This window comes from Ischnura elegans, chromosome 9 (assembly GCF_921293095.1).
Source record: "Ischnura elegans chromosome 9, ioIscEleg1.1, whole genome shotgun sequence".
Lineage (NCBI taxonomy): Eukaryota > Metazoa > Arthropoda > Insecta > Odonata > Coenagrionidae > Ischnura > Ischnura elegans.
Genome location: NC_060254.1, coordinates 32,809,238 through 32,830,121, shown reverse-complemented (window position 1 = coordinate 32,830,121; position 20,884 = coordinate 32,809,238). Strand labels below are relative to the sequence as shown.

The 20,884-nt window shown below is 35.1% G+C and overlaps 1 protein-coding gene across 5 annotated transcripts; it reads left to right on the top strand.

Annotated features, from left to right (window-relative positions):
* The first annotated feature begins 747 nt into the window (after nucleotides 1-747).
* On the top strand, nucleotides 748-19,348 carry LOC124165298 (threonine--tRNA ligase 1, cytoplasmic). 5 transcript variants are annotated; one of them, XM_046542645.1, is made up of 17 exons: nucleotides 748-857; nucleotides 950-1,052; nucleotides 2,315-2,413; nucleotides 3,920-4,074; nucleotides 7,095-7,210; nucleotides 7,824-7,957; nucleotides 8,471-8,584; nucleotides 10,637-10,780; nucleotides 11,969-12,115; nucleotides 15,247-15,441; nucleotides 15,534-15,604; nucleotides 16,242-16,404; nucleotides 16,497-16,634; nucleotides 16,717-16,895; nucleotides 17,498-17,672; nucleotides 17,890-18,004; nucleotides 19,101-19,348. In XM_046542645.1, the coding sequence occupies exons 2-17, from the start codon at nucleotides 999-1,001 to the stop codon at nucleotides 19,247-19,249; spliced, it is 2,148 nt and encodes a 715-aa protein (XP_046398601.1). In that variant the 5' UTR covers nucleotides 748-857; nucleotides 950-998; the 3' UTR covers nucleotides 19,250-19,348. The 5 variants fall into 5 exon arrangements, with proteins under 5 accessions (XP_046398601.1, XP_046398602.1, XP_046398598.1 ...); XM_046542642.1 differs by lacking the exon at nucleotides 748-857 and adding an exon at nucleotides 1,846-2,126 and having other exon boundaries at nucleotides 969-1,052; XM_046542643.1 differs by lacking the exons at nucleotides 748-857; nucleotides 950-1,052 and adding exons at nucleotides 1,067-1,152; nucleotides 1,846-2,126.
* The last annotated feature ends 1,536 nt before the right edge of the window (nucleotides 19,349-20,884 follow it).

Below are 20,884 nucleotides of genomic sequence, written 5' to 3'. Positions count from 1 at the left end.
CTCGTTTTTTCGAGCATCTAAATGACGCCTAAAAGACATCTTTTTGACCAATTTTAATGGGTGATTATTAAGAGATGTTTCCCTGAGCTCTGTGCCTCATGCGTGCACTGATAATCTCAGACATTGTAAAACTCCTATCCACTCGTACAAAAACTAGGTCCCTGTGACGTCACGTGGAGTGGAATCGCATGGGCGCTAATCTGGTCTTTTTCAAATGAGGTTAAAATTGACCATTTCCATTCATCTAAACTGGGATTTCTAAAACCAAATAATTTGTATATTTTGGATACACTAATGGTGGGTAACGAATCGCAATCAATGCATTTCGTTTTCGTTTGAAGGAAACTACCCTATTGTATCAAAATTACATATCATGTTCATTTAACTACCATTTGAAGGAATAAATGTTCAATGTAAGAAGTATTTTATTAATAATTAATTATCTCAAAAAAAAACTTAAACAATACTAAAATCTATGAACCAAAGGTGAAGATGTCAGCATCAAAACTAAGTTGAGAATCACTTTCAGAGGACGAACGATGTGACTATGCTGATATGACAGAAAGCAAAACAGATTGCATGACTGGACAGGAATGATCCGGACAGACGCAATTAGAATGTAAAAACCACCAACCTTCGAGACTTATGCTTGTAGTAATAGAAAATATTGCGAAAGTAAATGGCTTCGGTGTTTAATGCATTTATACTTCCCGCTCCCAAATTCGATTCATTTCAGCCGTGTGGTTCAGTGGTCGGAAATATATCGTCGAAAGCGGTCGAAAGGTTGGCTTGCTTCGATTGGCTTCGATATCCTCCGTCGTCTACAAATTTCGGACGCGGTGAATTGTTTACTTGTGGTAATTTACTTATGGGGTGTTATTGTTTGATTTGAATTAATTTCGCAAGTATTTTTTTAATTAGTTGTTCAATTTTAACATGTTTTTCCTAGGATCAGTTGCGTATGCTTACATACACCACGTGTCGCTGAAAACGTCAATATGAGCGGCGATATCACGGAAGAAATGAAGAATGTCTCTTTAAACAGTGAGAAGGCATGAAAGTATTATTTATTTAATTTATACTGAAATGTTTGGAGTTGTCAATCTGTTTCGCATCTCTGCCAAGATAAAAATTTCCTGCCGTTGTGTATCGGTTGGTGGCTTCCTTACTATTGATCCCTTTATGCCTAATGTTTGCACATATATTGCATTATGCCCTTTTTTGCTTTAAGGATCGAGTAGTGTGTGTAGGTTTGGTGTTTATCATTTATTCTCCCATTATGTGGCCTATTCTTATCACAATCTCCTGAAGTCTTGATCACGGCTGATGCAATGTTTTTCTGTAATTTTTGTATAGTGGTTGCCTTATTTCAGCACCAATTTATCTATAATAGCTGCTGTAATGAGGTATATTTCATATTCTCATAGCTATTGCTGACAGATTTTTGTATCGTACTGTTTCAGGATAGCGTAAAGGATGCTTATTTTTAACCTGAATTTCATTCGATTCTAAGTTATTTATGTGGTACTATTAATAGCATTTATCATTATTTACCTGTTCCAATTCGATTTCTGAACAAGTTGTGGATAATATTTTTAGATGTGTTTTCGTTCTTAAGCTATAATTATGCTTGTCCAGAGGCGCTTGCATTGCTTTTGGTTGAAACACCGGTACTAGAAAGTATTCACCTTGTTAGAGGAATTATTCTGTCAGTATCCTCTTCAAAAAGCTCCTCATTTGTTTTAAAAGTATGGTTGAATGAAGTTAGCTTAATTCAACTGTATACGTGTGTACTAGCTCGAACACGGTCACTTGCTCTTGGTAATTGCAATAATTTTTTTGCAGATTTAAGATTTGTTTTGCTGTGATTCCAATATTTCCAATACGAAATCCCTGCTGTAATAATAAAGATGGAATTGCTTAAAGGTGGAAATATAGTTCTCGAAGAACTAGATAAGTTAAACCAGCACTTTAGTAACCACAGTTATGCAGAAGGGTACTGTGTGAGCTCCTCAGATTTTTGTCTATTCGAGAAGCTAAAGAATGTTCCTCCAGAAGAATTCACGCATTTATCCCGTTGGTATCGACACATAGATATACTACGGCATGAAGTGAAGCTAAATGATGTAAGCCGGATTTAAATAATTCATTTTGGAAAGTTTCCAATGTTTCATGTCAAAACTCGTTAATCTGCACAATTACTCTTTTAACTACCGAAAAAAATGCGTACAAATTATATAATTTCCAAGTGTTATTAGGTTTAGGAGCCTTCTAATATAACCATTGGTATCATTACACACTCTTCATTCTCCAGGCTGTCAAAAGTAAACCAGCTAAGATGAAAGTCAAATCTAAGGAGGCAAATGAGAAGAGTGGTGTTGCAGAGCTTAATCCATGGCCTGAGTACATTGAGGTAAGCTATTAACCATAATTAATGGCGGCCAGATGTCTGAAGATTTGGTGGTGTACTGATCTGAATGGTATATGAAGTTTAGATGATAGCATTTCCCTTTTAAATCTCTTCTTTAAAACGATAGATGTTTATTATTTCAAGATAGGGATCTAAATCATCTCTTTTGCTCAGGGGAACATCAAATTCCATGCATTAGTAGAGATATCTCAATCACTTTTTTTGTTCAAATGGCATCTCTGCATATTTTTTGTTGCAAAAATATACATGTACTTAAAACTGTTAATTGCATTTTTTGGACGAGTTGAATGGACTGTGTGGAGTGAAGAACACTAGTTTAACAGTATCAAAACATTAAACATTGTTGAAGAAGAAGAAAGGTTTAAAAAATGGAATAAATGATGGAGTAAAGGAATCACACTAGTGTCAATCCTGTCTCTTTGTTGAAATTGATTACATTTTACGGAAGTAAATTGGACACCAATGTATTTAGCATTTTATGGCCATAGTTTCTGGGAAGGCACCTAATTGCAGTGTTATTGGATGCATTATGAATTTATTGAAGTTAACTCTGTTAAGATGAATGAGATGATTATGAAAGAATGTGCATGGTTATATTCAGTTGTGAACATTTTTGTGAAATATGTTGTACTGTGATCTCATTGGAAGTGCATGCTTAATTAATTAGATATATTTAGCTATTTCATAAGCATCTAACCGTTCCCTCACGTGACAAACTTCATACGTAATTACAATGTTGTGGATGGTATGTTCTCCAACAAATAGCAAGTATGAAAAATGAATTCTACCGGCCGAAAATTTCATCTGCTTAACTATTCGTTAAGTTGGCATGGCTTTTTCAGATTGCTTCATATTTTAGCATATTGAGTGCTGAAATACAGAAAGGGTCATCCACTTGGTGTTATCAGGTGATTGAGGACATTAATTGTTGGCCAGGCTTGTGTTATCTTTTCTGCTTTATAACTCTTCCATTTTATTCACTGGCCATCACATTTTTACAGTGGATACGGCCCAAGTTACCTATGATTAGGAGAACTGTTGCAATTTATTTTTTACATAATAATGTATCCTTTTTACAATGTACTCATCGTCTAGGATCTTTAATTTTGAATTTTTACCAGTATTTTTGGGAAATTGGTTAACCAAATACGGCATGTGGAACAATAATGGATTAATCAACCTTGCTCACTATTTGGAATAAAAAAATAATAGATTCTATAGATAACTCCTGGAAGTATTTTCACCTTACTTATAAAGACAATATGTTTCATTTGGTTTTGGCTTGCCCAGTACTGACGGGCCAAAATAATTTTCAATATCATCTAATGTTTTCCCTTAGTAATAATGAGGCTGATAAGTCTTATATGTCTACATTGTAAAATAGTTTATACTTGGCATTAATAAATATTTGTTTATGTCTCCTCACCCGTGTTTAATTAATTTTACAAGTAATTTTACTATTTAGTTAAATTTTTACTTTATTTTTAGGAAAGGTTGAATTTGTGGAATAAGTTAAAAACACAATATGATTTGGAAATACAGTCCAAAACACCCGAACCAATAACGGTCACGTTACCTGATGGAAAGAAAGTTGAAGCTCAGTCTTGGCGTACTTCACCTTATGATGTTGCCAAAGGAATAAGGTTGGTACAAATTACTTTAATTGAGATTAATTACTTCACTCTGTCTTCATTTTCCATTAAGTATCTTGGTCTCTTATGCTTTTAAGAAACTACTCATGAGGCCTCCTTAATTTTAGGATATCCGAATAATTGAGTGGCTGAACTGCCATTAATGTTTACATTATTTCTTGATTTTTGTTTTTGATTGGCTATCACCACTTAAACACATAAAAACATGGCCTGGGTTTGTATGTGCAATAAGATCACCATATGGGGACTGGTAAGGGTGCAAAGTATAAGCTTAATGTGTATATCATTAGCAGCTGTATGAAAAGTAAGGAGTGTTATAGATGAAGGTCTGTGAAATTCATGAGACGCGATATCGCAAAATAACCTGATAACCAAATCTAATAACTAATTCTTCAGGTGAGACAGCATCTCATTCTAAATGTTTCAGGATTGATTAATGGGAAATAATTTATGTAAAACAAACAATATATTATTATTTTTCTGCAGTTATTATGTTATTTAAGAGTTCTTCCCAGACTCATTGCGAGCTTTCTTTGCCAGTTCGCGATCTATTTATTGGCGATAATATGGTTGTACTCGATTTTATTAAATGCTCCATGTAAGGCCTGGTTTCGAAAACCACACATCTGTGGCTGTGTGATCATGGATACAGAAAAGTGGTTTGCACAAATGCTTCAAAACCACTGCTCGACATCAGAAACTACACTGTCAGGCACCACGCCACGTAGTCGCGTCTCGCAGAAGTTGCCGGGTTGCAACTGCTGCGTGACATGTATCCGTGATCAAGGACCACGGTCGCGCACTGCAAGGCTTTGAAAACAGGAACACGGTGCTCCCGTGAATCGCTTTCGCTAGTGCGTGTTCGCTTCCGTTTTATGAAGGGGATTCTTACGCAAATAATAAGCCCGGTGTATCCTAGAATTTATGCCGTAATGAGGGAGAGTGAAAATTATGCATGGATAATCCTCAACCCGGATAAGCCACAGCCGGATAATCGGGAGTCTGTTGTATTTTTAGTTGTGTGTGCTTTTTTCCCTGCCTTTCCTGACCGATTGGCGACAGCTGTAAACAAAACTAAGCGATTTTGTTGTATCTAGCTGCTGTCCTACCTTCCCTCAACACCTGGGTGAGGGGTATCGAATGGGAACCCATGACATGAAGCATTTCGGCCAATTTGTAAGTTATACAGTACTATGATTATACCGTAGCTACCCAGCACTCAGTTTGAAAACACCATTGTGAGTGGTTTTGTTTTGTGGTTGGGCTGTTTTTTTTATCATGGTTCCAGATTTAAATATCAAACAAAGGAAAGGAATTTTAAAAAGCCAAAAGCTAGTGATACGGCTCATACCAGGGCAAGTCAATTCAGCTCAGAAGGATTTTATGTGAAAGCAAGAGTATTAGTGTGCAAAGTTTGCTATAAAAGATTTATTTGAAAGATGTGACACGTTGTTTAAGTACATCAGTAGCGATCCACATAAACGTGCGAAAGAAAGGGGACCCACAAAACGTCAGCTATCATTTGGACACACAGTCACTCAGTTAAAGAAAGTGAAGGTGGAGCTTGTTGTTGCTACTACTGAAGCATTTTTAAAGGCTTTATTTAGTGTAGAGAAACTTGACAATCCAAAAATTCTGGAATGGCTCTCAAAGTATATATGTATAAGGTAGAGGGGATTTGCTGTTTGCCGATCATATTCGCCAAGACTACATACTTGAACCATGTATACCTTGAACCAATATAACTTGAACCATTTCCTTCATTTAGTTTTATCAGAAATTTTGTACAATCAAAATTGTGTTAAATGTTATCTAAAATGCTTAATAAAAGTATAAGTATTCATGAAACATGTACGATAAAATAATAAAATGCCTATAAATGTGGAAAAATTGTAGCATTATAATGACACCGCCAAGATTTTCTATTACACCGAAATCACATGGTTTAAAACAAATTTTAGCAAAAAATAAAGCCACTTTACGGATTTCTAGTTATAGATTAAGGATTAGAGAAGGCAGATAAAGTGTAATTACTTTCAAGGCATTTGTTAGTTGATTTTTTTCCAATCTATAGCTCCTCTTTAAGTGTACATCTCCATTTACCATTAGGTGAAATCGAGAGATGTAATTTTTAATCCCGTGATTGTCTGTGGGGTAAAACATGTTTTGTGAAGTTGCTTATGTTCAAATTTAAATTTAAAAAATATGCTCTGAGTGTCCATTATCAATATTTTTACCAGTCTTTCATACACCATGTCTGCTGCAACAGCTGAATTTCATAAAGTGCACACTTCTTTTGTTTTCAGGATCAGTGAGGACCTCGGGTCACTTAAAGATTTTTCTCATGATATGTTATTTTAAATGCTTAAAGTAGTTAAATTATCCCCTGATAAAAGGATAATGGAAAATTACTTTTTGTTGTGGTAAAGTAACGTTTTGAGTTTGATACCACTATTTACTGAGAACAGATTGAAATTTTAATATCAATAGCTTAATTTTATATTTTGGATTTGATTACTCATTGATGTACTATCAAAGGTTTTACGATGGAGTGTTGTGGGCTATATCCTTAGGGAAAATTCCTTGAGCTCTTCATCTAACATGATCTTAGTTCATTCAACCACACTAAACAACTGTGTCTGGAGCCTTATGATCACCTCTCTCCAAACTAATTACTGTTGGTGTTAATTAGTGTTAATAAACTGGACTGAAAGCAAAAGGTTGCCATTGGTTATGATTCATTTATTAGCATTGAAGTAAGAAGAGGTGGGTTGAATGTATGTACTCGAGCACTTTGAAGTGTATTTCTATTTTTCCCTGGAAACCATGAGTATGCCTCGAAATTTCAATTAAGTCTCTCTTTGTGCTTAATTTTGTAAATTCATTGCTACTAGAAGTGGCCAATTTCCATTATTCTGTGATAGAGTTCTCTCATGCTGTGGTGAATGCAGTTGCTCATGTGTGAATTGATGTTAATTTTTACATATTTCCTTTATTTTTTCACACTTTAGCCAGGGTTTGGCTGATAATACTGTGATTTCCAAGGTAAATGGAGAACTCTGGGATATCGATCGGCCACTGGAGACCAGTTGTACTCTTCAGCTTCTTAAGTTTGATGATGAAGAAGGTAGGGTCCTGTTGGTGAATCAAAATAGTTTCTATGATCTCTTACAAGTCTGCATGCTAAAAAATTACTTCTTTTGTAATGGTAATTGTGCTTCATTTAAAACAAACTGTCTTTTTTGAAGTTCTGTACTCCTTTTTCTTATCAGTCCACCCATTCGTATTTAATAGCTTCAATAACTTAACTTCAAGTTCCCTAATAATTTTCTTCGTACAATTTATCATTTAAAGCAATCAAGTTTTCGATACTATCATGAGTAATCGGAAAATTAGTGAATCATTTAGTTTCAAGTTCTGAAAAGGAAATTCAGTTTAAACTTTCAGAATGCTTGAATATTTTCTCTAACAGAAGAAAAGGTGGTTAAACTTTTAACTACCTCTATAAAATTTGCTTTAAGCTTGTATTAGTTTTTTTATTCCTTTTGTCAGAGAATTTATAAATGGGAAGCATGAAATGTTTTTATGTGCTTGATACATATCATTAGTAAGATTAGACCTCTAAGGTATATGAAGCCATGCATTACCTCTCAGATAGCATTACCATTTTCCTGTTTTTCTGGTTTATTTTCTGAAATTCAAAGCTGAAACTTGGCTTCTCATTAGTCTTCACATTTTAGCCCAACAGGTTTTTTGGCATTCCACTGCTCACGTCCTTGGTGAGGCCATGGAACGAATATATGGAGGTTGCTTATGCTATGGACCTCCCATTGATGGAGGCTTCTACTATGATATGTTTCTTGATAACAAACAGGTTAGTCAAAAGTCTTTTCATTATTAAAGAATTTTTGTCTTCTATTTCATGTTTTCATTAATTTTGTGCTGTTGTTATTGTGCAACCTTCACTATGTTTTGTCTTATCAGTGCTTATTGGAAGAATTTTCTTCCAGTAACATTACACCTCCAGCTAAGTTAATGTTAATGCTGTGTGTACTAGACTGCTGTTGTTAAGAAAATGATTAGCTTTGATGCCTATGGTTAGAAGTTTTAAAATCAACTTAGAACTGGCCCTATATTTGTAACATTTTTATACTCTTGAATTATATATAAATAAATTTATATGCATTTACATGAATGCTGTAATATTTTTATACTCTTTTATCTTCATTAGTAGGAGTTAACGTAATTATTCATTTACCCTTGCACACGCACTCATTGATGGTAGCTAATGGCTCCTAATTATTTATTGGTTTAACTCCTTAGTCCTATATCTGTATGAACTCTTTAATGTCCTCGGCTAAAATGAACAAATATATTTTTTTCAAAGGTGACAAATGGAGACTTTCCTGTCATTGAAAACTTGATGAAGAATATCGTAAAAGAGAAACAACCCTTTGAAAGATTAGAAATGAAAAAAGAGGATTTGTTGGAGATGTTTAAGGTAAATTGATAATATTTTCCTTTTTTAACAAAGATACATATTAAGATAAATTGAGCTATTAAAAAAAAAAAACTAGGTGATAAGAAATTTTTCCGTGGTGAATATTTCACTGGCAGCAACACACAGGAGAGAATGGTGGAATATAGAAATTGAAGTATTTAGCTTTTAGGACAGTTTCAAATTATTCGTGGTGAACTCAGGTAGGTGATGATGTGTTGTATTGGAGGAAAATGCATTTGTTTCAAATACTGAAACCTTTTACATTTTTGGGTTAACATTTTATTAATAATAATAATAATAAATATATTTGCAGGGTTCCCACTCAACCGTGAAAACCTTAAAGCCGTGAATTTCGTCTACCATGAAAAAACCTGGAAAAAGCCGTGAATTTCGTCATTAAACCTTTAAAAAAATCTCTCAAACATGATTTTAGAACTACGATTGACAGAGTAAAAGAAATATCGAAATGCCCATCATATTTCAACGTCAATCACGCGCAGAGACTGTCCACGAAATTACGTGCACACGTATATTCGAAGCGCAATTATTGGTTCGTGTGCCATGATGACACATTGACCTTAAGCCTGTACCAAAGACTGGAAACCGATCAGACACTTCTTAATTTTCCTGGCACCCGGGTACCTCCATTTTCCCGCTGACAACCTTTAGCGAGAGCTGAATTTTGCAAACGATATGTGACGTCAGGAGAGACAGCACGTTCATTGCTGTGTTTGCATTCACGGCGTCTGTAGCATTTGTTAAATTTTTAGTTAACGTGCGGATGATGATCGTTATGCAATCAATATTTCAGCCTAAAATGGTTTATCTAAAAACCGTGAATTTGACGACATCTAGACCGTGAAAACCTGGAAAAAACCGTGAATTTTATATTTTAGTTTGAGTTGGAACCATGATTTGGTAACAGTTGCAGTAATAATAGATCTCTCACTCCTCTCATCTTGATGAGAATCATGAGTTTAGTGCAGTACTCTCCCGACTATCCAGGCTAATGATGGGGAGAGGCAGCATGAATGATTGGAAAACACGGATAATCCAAAAATTCTCTTTAATATCTTGTGAAGTTCATAATTTACTTAAAACAAGCAATATATTTTTATTTATGCAGTTATTGTTATTTAAGAGTGCTTCCTGGACTCATTGAGAGCTTTCTTTGCCAGTCGGCGATCTTTTTAGCGGTGATAACATGGTTGCACTAGTATTATTATTGCTCCATATACGACCTGGTTTCGAAAACCATGCATCCGTGGCTGCGTGATGTCGGATACAGAAAAGTGGTTTGCACGAATGCTTCAAAACCTCTGCGCGGGTCAGAAACTACACTGACAGGCACTACGCCACACTGACGCATCTCGCACAAGTTGCCCGGGTTGCAACTGCTGCGAGACGGTGTAACAATTAATTTCAAGTTTTATTTGAGCTGAGTCGGAGAATGTTGATGTGACAATCGGTGGGAGAGGAACAATGAGGCAAGTGATGGTGGACGGAGATTGTTGTGAACGGCAAAGAGAGGGAGTGGGATTATAATAGTCATGACCTGCGGATGTGTTTTTGCTACCGAGTTTTAAATGATATAACGTGTTTTAGAGTGTAATAACAATATTTGTGGGCAATGGAAAGAAAATAAATTATAAAACGTTACAACGTGGATCCATGGTCACAAAGCGGGGTCGTGCACTGCGAGGCCTGGAAAACAGGAACACGGAGCTCCCGTGAATGCAGCTAGCATGTGGTCGCTTCAGTTTTATGAAGGGGATTCTCATGGAAATAATAAGTCTGGTGTATCCTTACGTTAAAATGCAGTAATTCATGTGATTTTGTGTCCGGTTTCATTTTTGTGTAAAGATTGCGGAAAATAGTATTGAGCGAAAGTGAAAACTATGCATGCATAATCCGCAACACGGACATACCGCAGCCGGATAATTGGGAGTCTGCTGTACTGCATGTATATTTTGCTTTGTTTCACCAAATAGGATATTGGTTACTACTTTCACATTGCCATTGATTTATTGTGACTGGTTTGTTCTACTCCAGTATAACCAGTTCAAAGTGAGGATCTTGAATGAGAAGGTGAAGACGCCAACTACCACAGTGTACAGGTGTGGACCTCTGATTGATCTTTGCCGAGGGCCTCATGTGAAGCATACAGGAAAAATTAAGTCTTTGAAAGTGACTAAGGTAGGTGATAAAGTGAATTATAGTGTATGGTAGTGTATGGTGTATGATAGTGTATATTATTTAAATTCTATCTGCCAACTGTTTCAAGTGAGACAGGAAGGATTGTAGAGCTTATTGTGGTATGCAGGGTGGTTGTGAAATTCCTATTAAGGTCGTTGGCAGAGCAAATGTATTATTTTCAAAAATATTTAAGTTTTTATAATATTGTGATTATTTTGGGCTTTCAATGGTGAATAAAATCTTGGCATCTTGTTTTCTCTCTAAACTACTTTTCTATTTCTCTGGATGAACCTTTCTAAGATCCCTTGCCAGAGCAAATAGTACAAAACTTCGTCATAATTCTTTCCTCAACATTCCAATGAACTCAAGTGCACAAAGACTCACAAACAGGGGCGCTGACTTGTAAAAAATATTGGGGGGGCCCATATCGGAGGTCTTGCTCAGGGAAGAGGTTAAATTCAAAGTGTGTCGCAGCACCGAAACACTATCATGATTCACACCACTTGTTTTCAGCTAACCTGCCTTCTACCGTATCAATTATTCGTTTAAACTCATTACTGAATGTTTTTTTAAAAGGTAACTATCGTCAAGCATGGGAAAAAAATTACTGATATATTTTTTGTGATTTCACAAAGCATAATATAACTTAATTATTTTCTTGAATTATTGAGGGGGCTCGGCCCCCCCAAACGAATCTTTGAGGGGGCTCGGGCCCCCTCAGGCCCCATGGAGTCGGCGCCACTGCTCACAAACGACATTCATGTTTCTTCTGGGAGATCAAAAACATAATATAAACAATGCTTGGAAAATTATCCACATGTACTGTGTGTGAAATTTAAATTTGGTGTCAATGACCATGTTAAAATGTTTTCAGTGTTGTTTGAACACCATGAATGCCTTATGGGAAATTTTGTGGCCTCTTTGCAATATTAAGATTTATTTTTGTGGTGAGTCTTTTCCAAATTATTTAAACAAGGCCACAAAAGTGATGTGGAATTACTTTATCCCAGAGCACTAAAAATATTTCTATCGGTAAATATCTTAGTACATATTTCTGCTGCAATCTTTACTTGTTTAATTTTCTCTTCATTTTGTTTGTTTTCGCAGCTATCATTTTGTGTATTTTTACTGCTATCATTTTGTTAGGCAGAAACTCATGGTGTCATTGCTTGTTTACTTCTTCCCCAGAACTCAGCTACATACTGGGAAGGAAAGGCTGAAGCTGAGTCATTACAGAGAGTATATGGCATATCATTTCCTGATAATAAAATGATGAAAGAATGGGAAAAATTTCAAGAGGAGGCAGCCAAGAGAGATCACCGTAAACTAGGAAGGGTAAGAATTTTAGCCCCTTTAACCCTGATTGCATAAGTTTATCTGAAGTCTGAAGTTTTTTTATTAATTAGTTCATAATATCTATGGTACTTAACTCAGGGTTCCCACCCAACCGTGAAAAACCTTAAAACTGTGAATAAGGCGTGAATATTGTCTACAGTGAAAAAACCTGGAAATAGCCGTGAATTTCATCATAAAACCTTAGAAATCTCTCAAACTTGATGGTAGAGCTACGATAGACAGATGAAAAGAAAAATCGATGTTTCGATCATGTTTCAAGGCCGAGTCATGTGCAGAAACTGTCCACGCATTTGTCTGCACTTGTGTATTCGAAGCGCAATTATTAATTGGTCCGTATGCCATGACAGCACATTGACCTTAAACCTGCGATTGGAAGACATTAACCCTGGCAAAAAATCAGGTTCTTCTTCACTTCCCTGCCACCCTGCTCTCTCCATTTTCCCACTCACACCCTCTAGCCAGACCTGAATTTTGCTAACAATAGGTGAAGTAATTAGAGATAGCACTTTCATTGCTGCGTTTGCATTCAAGGCATCTCTTGTGTTTGTTACATTTTTAGTTAATGTGCCACCGGTTCTTGTTTCATGATCAATATTTCTGCCTAAAATGCCTTATCTATAAACCGTGAATTTGATGACATTTTGACCGTGAAAACCTGGAAAAAACTGTGAATTTAATAATGTAGTTAGAGTGGGAACCCTGTAATTGCTCAATGAATTGTTTTTTTCTTATTCAGATTGGTAGTAGCTGAAAAATATCCAATTGGAAAAATAAGCTTGAAGCGTAATGCTATACAGTAAACTCTCAATTATACAAAGGAGGATATTATTAAATTTTTGATAATATATAGTGAAAGTGTGGTCCCGACGAAAAGCCCATGGTAAATACGTGGTACTATTCAAAGGTACGAAGCTTTGAAAATACGAAAACCAGGAGCAAATAGAATTCATTTGTACAAACAACGGCTAAAAATTTGTCAAAAAAATTAGTTATGCCAGCCTAAGTAGCTAAAAAAAATCTGTGTTTACAACTGTGGTCCATCAAAACCTCTGGGTTTTCAGTCCCGTGAACTTCATAATATCGAGAGTTTACTGTATACCCTATTGCATGAGTCCTGAGCCCTTCCCATGCTTAATGCTTGGAGAAAATCTTTTGTTAACGAACCTCTGCCATTAAGAAACATTCTTAGTAGTCCATGCGTGGAGCCCAGTCGGAAATTTGATCTCATTCTTTCAAGTTTTCTGCTTGGACTTTATTTTACATTGTATTTATCCAAAATTTTACTTCTTCACTCCACATTATTCTCAGAGTTCTTCTTTATCATTACCTAGAGCTTTGTTTTCATGCATCCACGGCCACAAGCTGTATGCTTATCATATGCAAAATGTCTGCATTGCCTACCATTCTTTCCCAATTTGCTGTCTTTCGGCGCATCATGGTTATTTAATCCTCTTGTGGTCGGTTTACAGTGTATTCTTAGCCATTTATTTATTCATTATTACACAAACTTATAATTTAGGGGTTAAGGGTTCATAAAGATAAAGTATGGAGTTAATTCTTCAATCATTTCACATGAGTGGACTTATTGTCTGTGAGCAATGCAACATGATCTGGGAAATAATGAATGCATAAAAACAAAACGTCAAGATATGTATATCGGAACCTTTCTCTACCTAGAAAGTGCATCTAATAGTAATGGAACTGGATGAATCTACAGAGTCAAATACAGTTGGGCACCCTGAATTCCCTAATTTGGGAATATCTTAATCTGACAATATTTCCTAGGCGTGCTGCATGGGAAACATAACTTTTACTGAATAAGACATTTGTCTTCACATACTGAAACTTTCCCTCTTTTAACAAAAATACTTCCTGTTGTATCTGTCTACAATAGGCCTCACAGTTACTTTTTTCACAACTTTTTGGCACATCAGAAACTGTTACATGAGATGGCGATGGGGTGCAAAGGTGACTTTAGATACCGTGGTAGGACTGGGCCCTGCCCCTTGGGCCACGGGCTTGATGGGCTGTGAAGCAGGTGGAAGACTGATAAAAGTAACACAAGACTTTTTAAATGTGTTCTATATTTTTTTACTGTCAAAAATTATTGTAGGATTTTAAGAAAGTACCATGCAACAAAGATCTCTTCTAAGTAAAGAAGAAACAGACATACATAGCATATGGCCTCACTACTCGGTGCTGTGATACGAGTCACTTAGTCGAGATGAGCAGCAGAAGAGGGAACCCTAGAAATAAGGAAAGTCTGTTTGCTTTGTTGTGGTCTATGAGAAGAAACCCTTTTCTACTGGCAAGAATCTTCCTTCATCTGTCACTTCCGATATATTGATGGATTTTCGCTCAGATGGAGTGCTTACATGGCAGCAAGCATTGATGGGATTTATATCATAGATAGCGGACAGCTCTTTGAAATATATTAAACACAGAGAATATGGATCCCTATAGACTTCGAACACATTAAAATTTTTAATTTACTTTATTTTTTGACTGGTAACATATCATGTTTGATATTCTGTGGTGTATTTATATGCACACATTATGTGCATTATTTTCACCCGGCCATTTTGCGATGCTATCTAATAGTCGAATATAACCGTTTATGAATTTACAAACAATTCTTTCTTATTAATCTTAAATTATTTGAAAATTAAACATTTTACTTAAATGTGTGCTCTTTTTGTTGCAATGTATTGAAATCCCTCATAATAAACATTTCAGACCCCCTAATTAAAGTGGTTAGCGCCACAACTCCTGAAATCCAGCAAAATCCCATCACCCAAGTCCCAACCGTGCCAGATTAGGAGTGCTCAACTGTAATATCTAGCAAAATCAGAAAAAATGCTCTACTCCATTATGTATGTGATTGTGTTAGTACAAATTGCATGTTTACGCCTTTTATCTTTGAATTTGTAGTGAACTTACTTTAAGTTTGACTATTTTTTAAATTAATTTTTTTGTAGTGGCTAGAAAAATTACTGTATTCTATAATTAGTAGGTAGCCCTGTTTCCGTATTCTTGAGTTTAAAAAACTATCTGAGAGACTTGAATTGAAAAGCAATGAAGTGACAGTAGAAATGTGTTCATTATTTCAGGAGCAGGAATTGTACTTTTTCCACGAGTTAAGTCCTGGTTCTTGCTTCTTTCAACCTAAAGGTGCTCATATTTACAATTCATTGGTACAATTCATTCGTAGTGAGTATAGAAAAAGAGGATTCCAGGAAGTAGTAACTCCAAACATTTACAATTCAAGGCTCTGGCAGACATCGGGCCATTGGGCTCATTATTCTGTGAGTATTGCTGTGAAAAAAGTTGTGCATTTTAAAATGTATCCCATAATTGTTTTGATTTTTTAATATGACTATTAAACTTCTCTTTTCAGGAAAATATGTTTTCCTTCGAATCAGAGAAAGAAACATTTGCTCTCAAACCGATGAATTGCCCTGGCCATTGGTATGTTAAGTTTCTTCATTTTTTTGATAATATTAAAATGTTTTTATTTGTGGTAGACCCCCGTGTAACAGTGTGTTCTCTCAAAATAGATTAACTCAGCCATCTGAAAGCTAGCTATTGTCTGGTAACTCAATTTTTCATAAATACCTCGTTTGTATCAGTTACTTGGACATGCATGCATCTCATACTTACTTCAAGTTATACATTAAGCATAACTTCTTATGATAAAATTTAAAATCAAGTTAATTAGTGCCTCTGTACTTGATGTTAATTCTTTATGTATGTATTTGTCTTGACAATGAATGGGGTGTAATAGATGAGATGCATGTGAACATTTTCTCTGAAATGCCGAATATTTATTAATAAATTCTGTTCCAATGCAAAATTGGTAGATTAGAGTCTTATTTTTTGTATTTCATTATAGCCTTGAATTTCATTTTACTAATGTGCATTTTTTTAGAAGTACTCTGCACCACCAAAAGGGTGAATTTTTGAAATATTTCTGAGGAATTTATCTCATACTTACTTCAAGTTATACATTAAGCATAACTACTTATGATGAAATTTAAAATAAAGTTAATTAGTGCTGTCGTAGCAGTAATTGTAATTTAAATTTAATTTTGAATCTTCTTTGTAGCCTTATTTTTGATCATCGGCCTCGTTCATGGCGTGAGCTACCTTTGCGTCTTGCTGATTTTGGAGTCCTTCATAGAAATGAGTTGTCGGGTGCTTTGACTGGACTAACTAGAGTTCGACGTTTCCAGCAAGATGATGCTCACATTTTTTGTGCCGTTGAACAGGTAAGCATTGAAATTAAATTTCTGGATGCATCTGCTGTATTAATATACTTAAGTTTCCTGTTAATCATCTCTCATGCTTCCTTTTTTGTCAGATAATGGATGAAATGCTGGGAGCATTAGACTTCTTAAAGCATGTGTACTCCGTATTTGGCTTTAACTTCGACCTCTGCCTTTCTACACGTCCAGAGAAGTTCCTTGGTGAAATTGAAAAGTGGAATTATGCAGAAAAGGTATTTAAAGCATTCCTTTTACTATGTTTATAAATTAACTTGGCAATTTTTCATTCTAAAATCCTGATTTTAATTTTTCCAGCAATTAGCTGAATCTCTGGATAAATTTGGAGCACCCTGGAAGGAAAACCCTGGCGATGGTGCATTTTATGGACCAAAGATTGACATTACCATCAAGGATGCATTGAAGAGGTCTCACCAATGTGCTACTATTCAGCTGGATTTCCAGTTACCTGAGAGATTTAATTTAACATATATTAGGTAATAAAATTGGTTCCTTGTTCTTCGTGCATAATATGAGATGATATACATATTTCCGAGGTAGAATTTCAATTAATGTTGGAAATTTTCTCTTTGGGAAAGTAATTGTGCTGAGAAAGCACTCATTAGTGACAACTGAAGCAGAATTATTATTTATCTCTAAACACTTGGAAATTCCAAGGTAGTTTTTTGTGTGTGCAGTCAAATCTCATCATGACAAATTTCATTAAGTAAAGAAAAATTTTATCCTATAGAGGTGTTTGATGTTTAGAGGAGCTCTAAGGCCATTTTAACATTGGATTAATGAATGACAAATTTTGTCGAAATCACTTAGCAGATGTTATCTCTTCAATTATATATTATAAGTATCATATAATTGAAAACAGCTTGTGTGCCAAAAGTTCATTTTTTTTGTACAGGAAAATATTTTTATTGAAGAGTTTTGCAATATGTATTTGAAAATACATGTAGCTGAAGTTTGATGTAGGGAGGTTTGATTGCCCTTAATTCTCCTGAATGAATAGTGAATCACTATACATGTTATATTTTATAAATAGCACATTCTCCAAGAAGGAAATTGTTATAAATTTCAATTTTTACAGTGAAACTGGAGAAAAGAAACGTCCTGTGATCATCCATAGAGCAATTCTTGGGTCTGTTGAAAGAATGATTGCCATATTGACTGAATCTACTGCTGGGAAGTGGCCATTCTGGATTTCTCCTAGGCAGTGTATTGTTATTCCAGTGGGTCCAATGTTTGATGATTACGCATTCAAGGTAATTTCATTGAGACATTATATGAGTTACTGAGTTATGGGAAAATATAGTTGGTTAAGCTCTATTGATGCTATAACTGCATGGCCACTTCTGCTTTGATATTTCTGATCTCTCTTATCGATGAGTAAATTTGGCAATGAAGTTCAATTTTTTATATTTTTTCCATTTGTTTTGCTCAGTTTTTCATTTTCATTCATAATAATTATATTTGATTCAGGTCAAGGAAGAAATATTCCAAGCAGGCTTTGCTTGTGATGTGGACGTTGATGCAGGTGATACAATGAACAAGAAAATACGAAATGCGCAGCTGGCCCAGTACAACTTCATAATGGGTAAGATGACTTTGTGGGTTGTATTTTTAATACAGTGCTCATTTTTCTTGTGTGCTCGTGTGCATAGTTATTATTCCTCAGATTATACCTTTATCTCTTGCTTTATGTCCTTGGATAAAACATGTTAACATCTTGGTTTGGAGTGATGTGTGGGCGAAAAAGCATGACAAAAATGAAATGTATCTGAAATTCCATTTGAGCAGCTACCTAGTTTGGGTGCTATTGGATGGATTGACAGTAGAAAATTTTCCAGAAATCCAGTGGTAATGAGAATGTTGATTTGCGAAGAATGGAATGTAGTTTAGATTTGGAGATGGTTTTATGTTTACCTCGGGGATTCTAGTAAACTAATGGGGTGCTCTCATAAAATTAAAATAGCTATTTTTTTTACATATTTTGCATACATTCTGCAAACCTGTCAATTCAGTATGAATCTTTCACGTGACTAATGATAAATGAACATGTTTTGCTATGAAAAAATAAATTGTAGTGAGAAAAAAGTACTGAGAGATACATAGATTTTTCTAAAACTGGGGCTAACAGTCCACTGGCACCACATAAACGTTTTGTTTACTGGACTCTGACGTCACGCTCAGCCAACATGGCAATCGGTCGTTTGAAGTGCAAGATTACTGTAGGAATTTCAAAGTGGAATTTTGCGAGTAATATGCATGTTAGAGAAGAACTGCTTTCAATATAATTTTTAGCAGGGAGGATACTTTTTTATTGCATAATCATCCGTTTTCAGTGGAATTCCCCATTATTCATATTGGATCCTAAAAGTCCCATAAAATCAAATTGTGACTTTGTGTGAGTTGTGAAAAACTTTCAATTACAGCATCCCTCGATCAGGAATTAGTTTTTGTTTAGCTGTTGTGTTATATGAAGCAAATTTGTGGTGGATATTCCAGCAGCGTGAATATAAGTGTGTTTATCTTTCCTATACATATTAATTGGGAAAATAGAAATTTATTGATGAAGTTCCATGGTATTGTCAACATCCTGTAGTATTTGCTGTTTTTGTTGGAAAATTCTCTTTGTGTTGATTTTATTGATATTAATAATGATTCAATATTTCATTGTGCTTAAATTTCAGTTGTTGGTGAAAGAGAAAAGACATCTGAGACGGTTAATGTTCGCACAAGAGACAATATTGTCCATGGTGAATACTCTGTGAAAGCTGTCATTGAAAAGTTCCGTAACTTAAGTGAAAACAGAATTCAAGCATCTGAAGAAAATTTTTAAATGCTGTATTTATGAATAAGGAAGAGGTGGAAAAGTGTAAGAAAGTGATTTATTAAATTTTAAACTTGGCAAACTGAAAATATTTGCCTGGTAAAATAATGGTGATGTTACAATGTATGGTTTGTTGCACTCTGAAGAGATTTTCCACTTCTGTCTCCGCGTTCATTTATATTTATTTTATGCTGTCTCATTTGCTCTTCTGATGTGGGATGACTCAAAAACTGGGGAGGGATTTTATAGATATTGTTCCCATCTGCCCATTTAATGCCAAGATAATGTAACCACGAAATTTGATCATCAGTTGAATGAATCAGCCAGCACTTAATTTGTTTATGACAATGGATTTCAACAACAGAATTGCATTATTATTTAATGGTATTTCATTTCAGATAAATGAGAGCAACTTTGTTTAACCCTCGAGCAGGCGCGTCTGATATTTTTACACAACCGGGCATGTGGCGTCCTTGGTCCACAATATGCACATGCATTTATGGTATATATGCATTTATATGATAAGACTCGATTTTTGTTAAAATTTATCTTTATTTGTAAAAATTAGTTCTTGCTTGTACATTTAGAGGCAATACAGATATAAAGGTACACAGGTGGTAGTGGTGGTCGGCCGGTACAGCCGGTTGCACGGCATAATTTATACACCACGCGTGTCAGGTTCCTCTTGGCATTCTAAAAAAAAATTTGCTACAACACTTCGTGCTTTAAAAACTAACGATATAGACAGTCAAAATGACATAGTAAGAATATGCGAGACCATTCAAGAAAAGCAAAAGAAGTGCGGCGTACTTCGTATGCCACGGGTGTCGGTTCCTCTTGACACTCTAAAAATAAGTTAGCTACAATACTTTGACACTCTAAAAATAAGTTAGCTACAATACTTTGAGCTTTGAAAAGCCACACTATAGGCAAACAAAGTTCAATGTAAAAATACACAAGGCCATTCTAGACCAGAACATACGTGCAATGTTGAAATCCTTGGTTTTCAAAGATTAGCGTACTTTATACGCCACCGCACCCACTTGAGGGTTAATACAATTTTTGTAATACCTTCACTCATGTCATAGTTCTACTGTCACCTGTAAGCAGGCATTGAACTAGGGTGGGGCAGGGGGGCAAGTGCCCCTGACAGCAGATTTTAGGGTGGCAAAATGTGATCAGTTTATTAAAAAAGTTATATAATTTTCCCAATTAAATTATTTAACAGTAGTTTTTAATTTATAAGTTATTAAACATTAATATTAAATATATATATTTTTTTTAGATCACGAGATGTGGGTCAATTGTAAATATTATTTATTTTTTCCAAACTTTGCCAACGTTTCGGACATCCAAGCAACCAAATTGTAAATAAATAAATAAATAAAAACAACATCAGACTTAAAGGTAAATTTTGAATATGTATTTCCATGTATTTTAATGTATAACAACTGTAAAATTGCCTTTATTTAACTAATTTTGTATCATAAATTATCATTTTTATAGCCCTGAGGATGGACAAATATAATGTCCGAAACGTTGGCAAAGTTTGGAAAAAATAAATAATATTTACAATTGACCCACATCTCGTGATCTAAAAAAAAAATATATATATATAATAAGGGGTCGTGAAGCATAAAGTTT

Bases quoted from the DNA above. Each gene is read 5' to 3' on its own strand.
- LOC124165298 (XM_046542642.1), top strand. From the start codon at position 1,911: ATGGAATTGCTTAAAGGTGGAAATATAGTTCTCGAAGAACTAGATAAG. The intron at 4,075-7,094 runs GTTGGTACAAAT...TTCACACTTTAG, and splicing joins GATGTTGCCAAAGGAATAAG to CCAGGGTTTGGCTGATAATA. The intron at 15,442-15,533 runs GTGAGTATTGCT...TTCTCTTTTCAG, and splicing joins GCCATTGGGCTCATTATTCT to GAAAATATGTTTTCCTTCGA.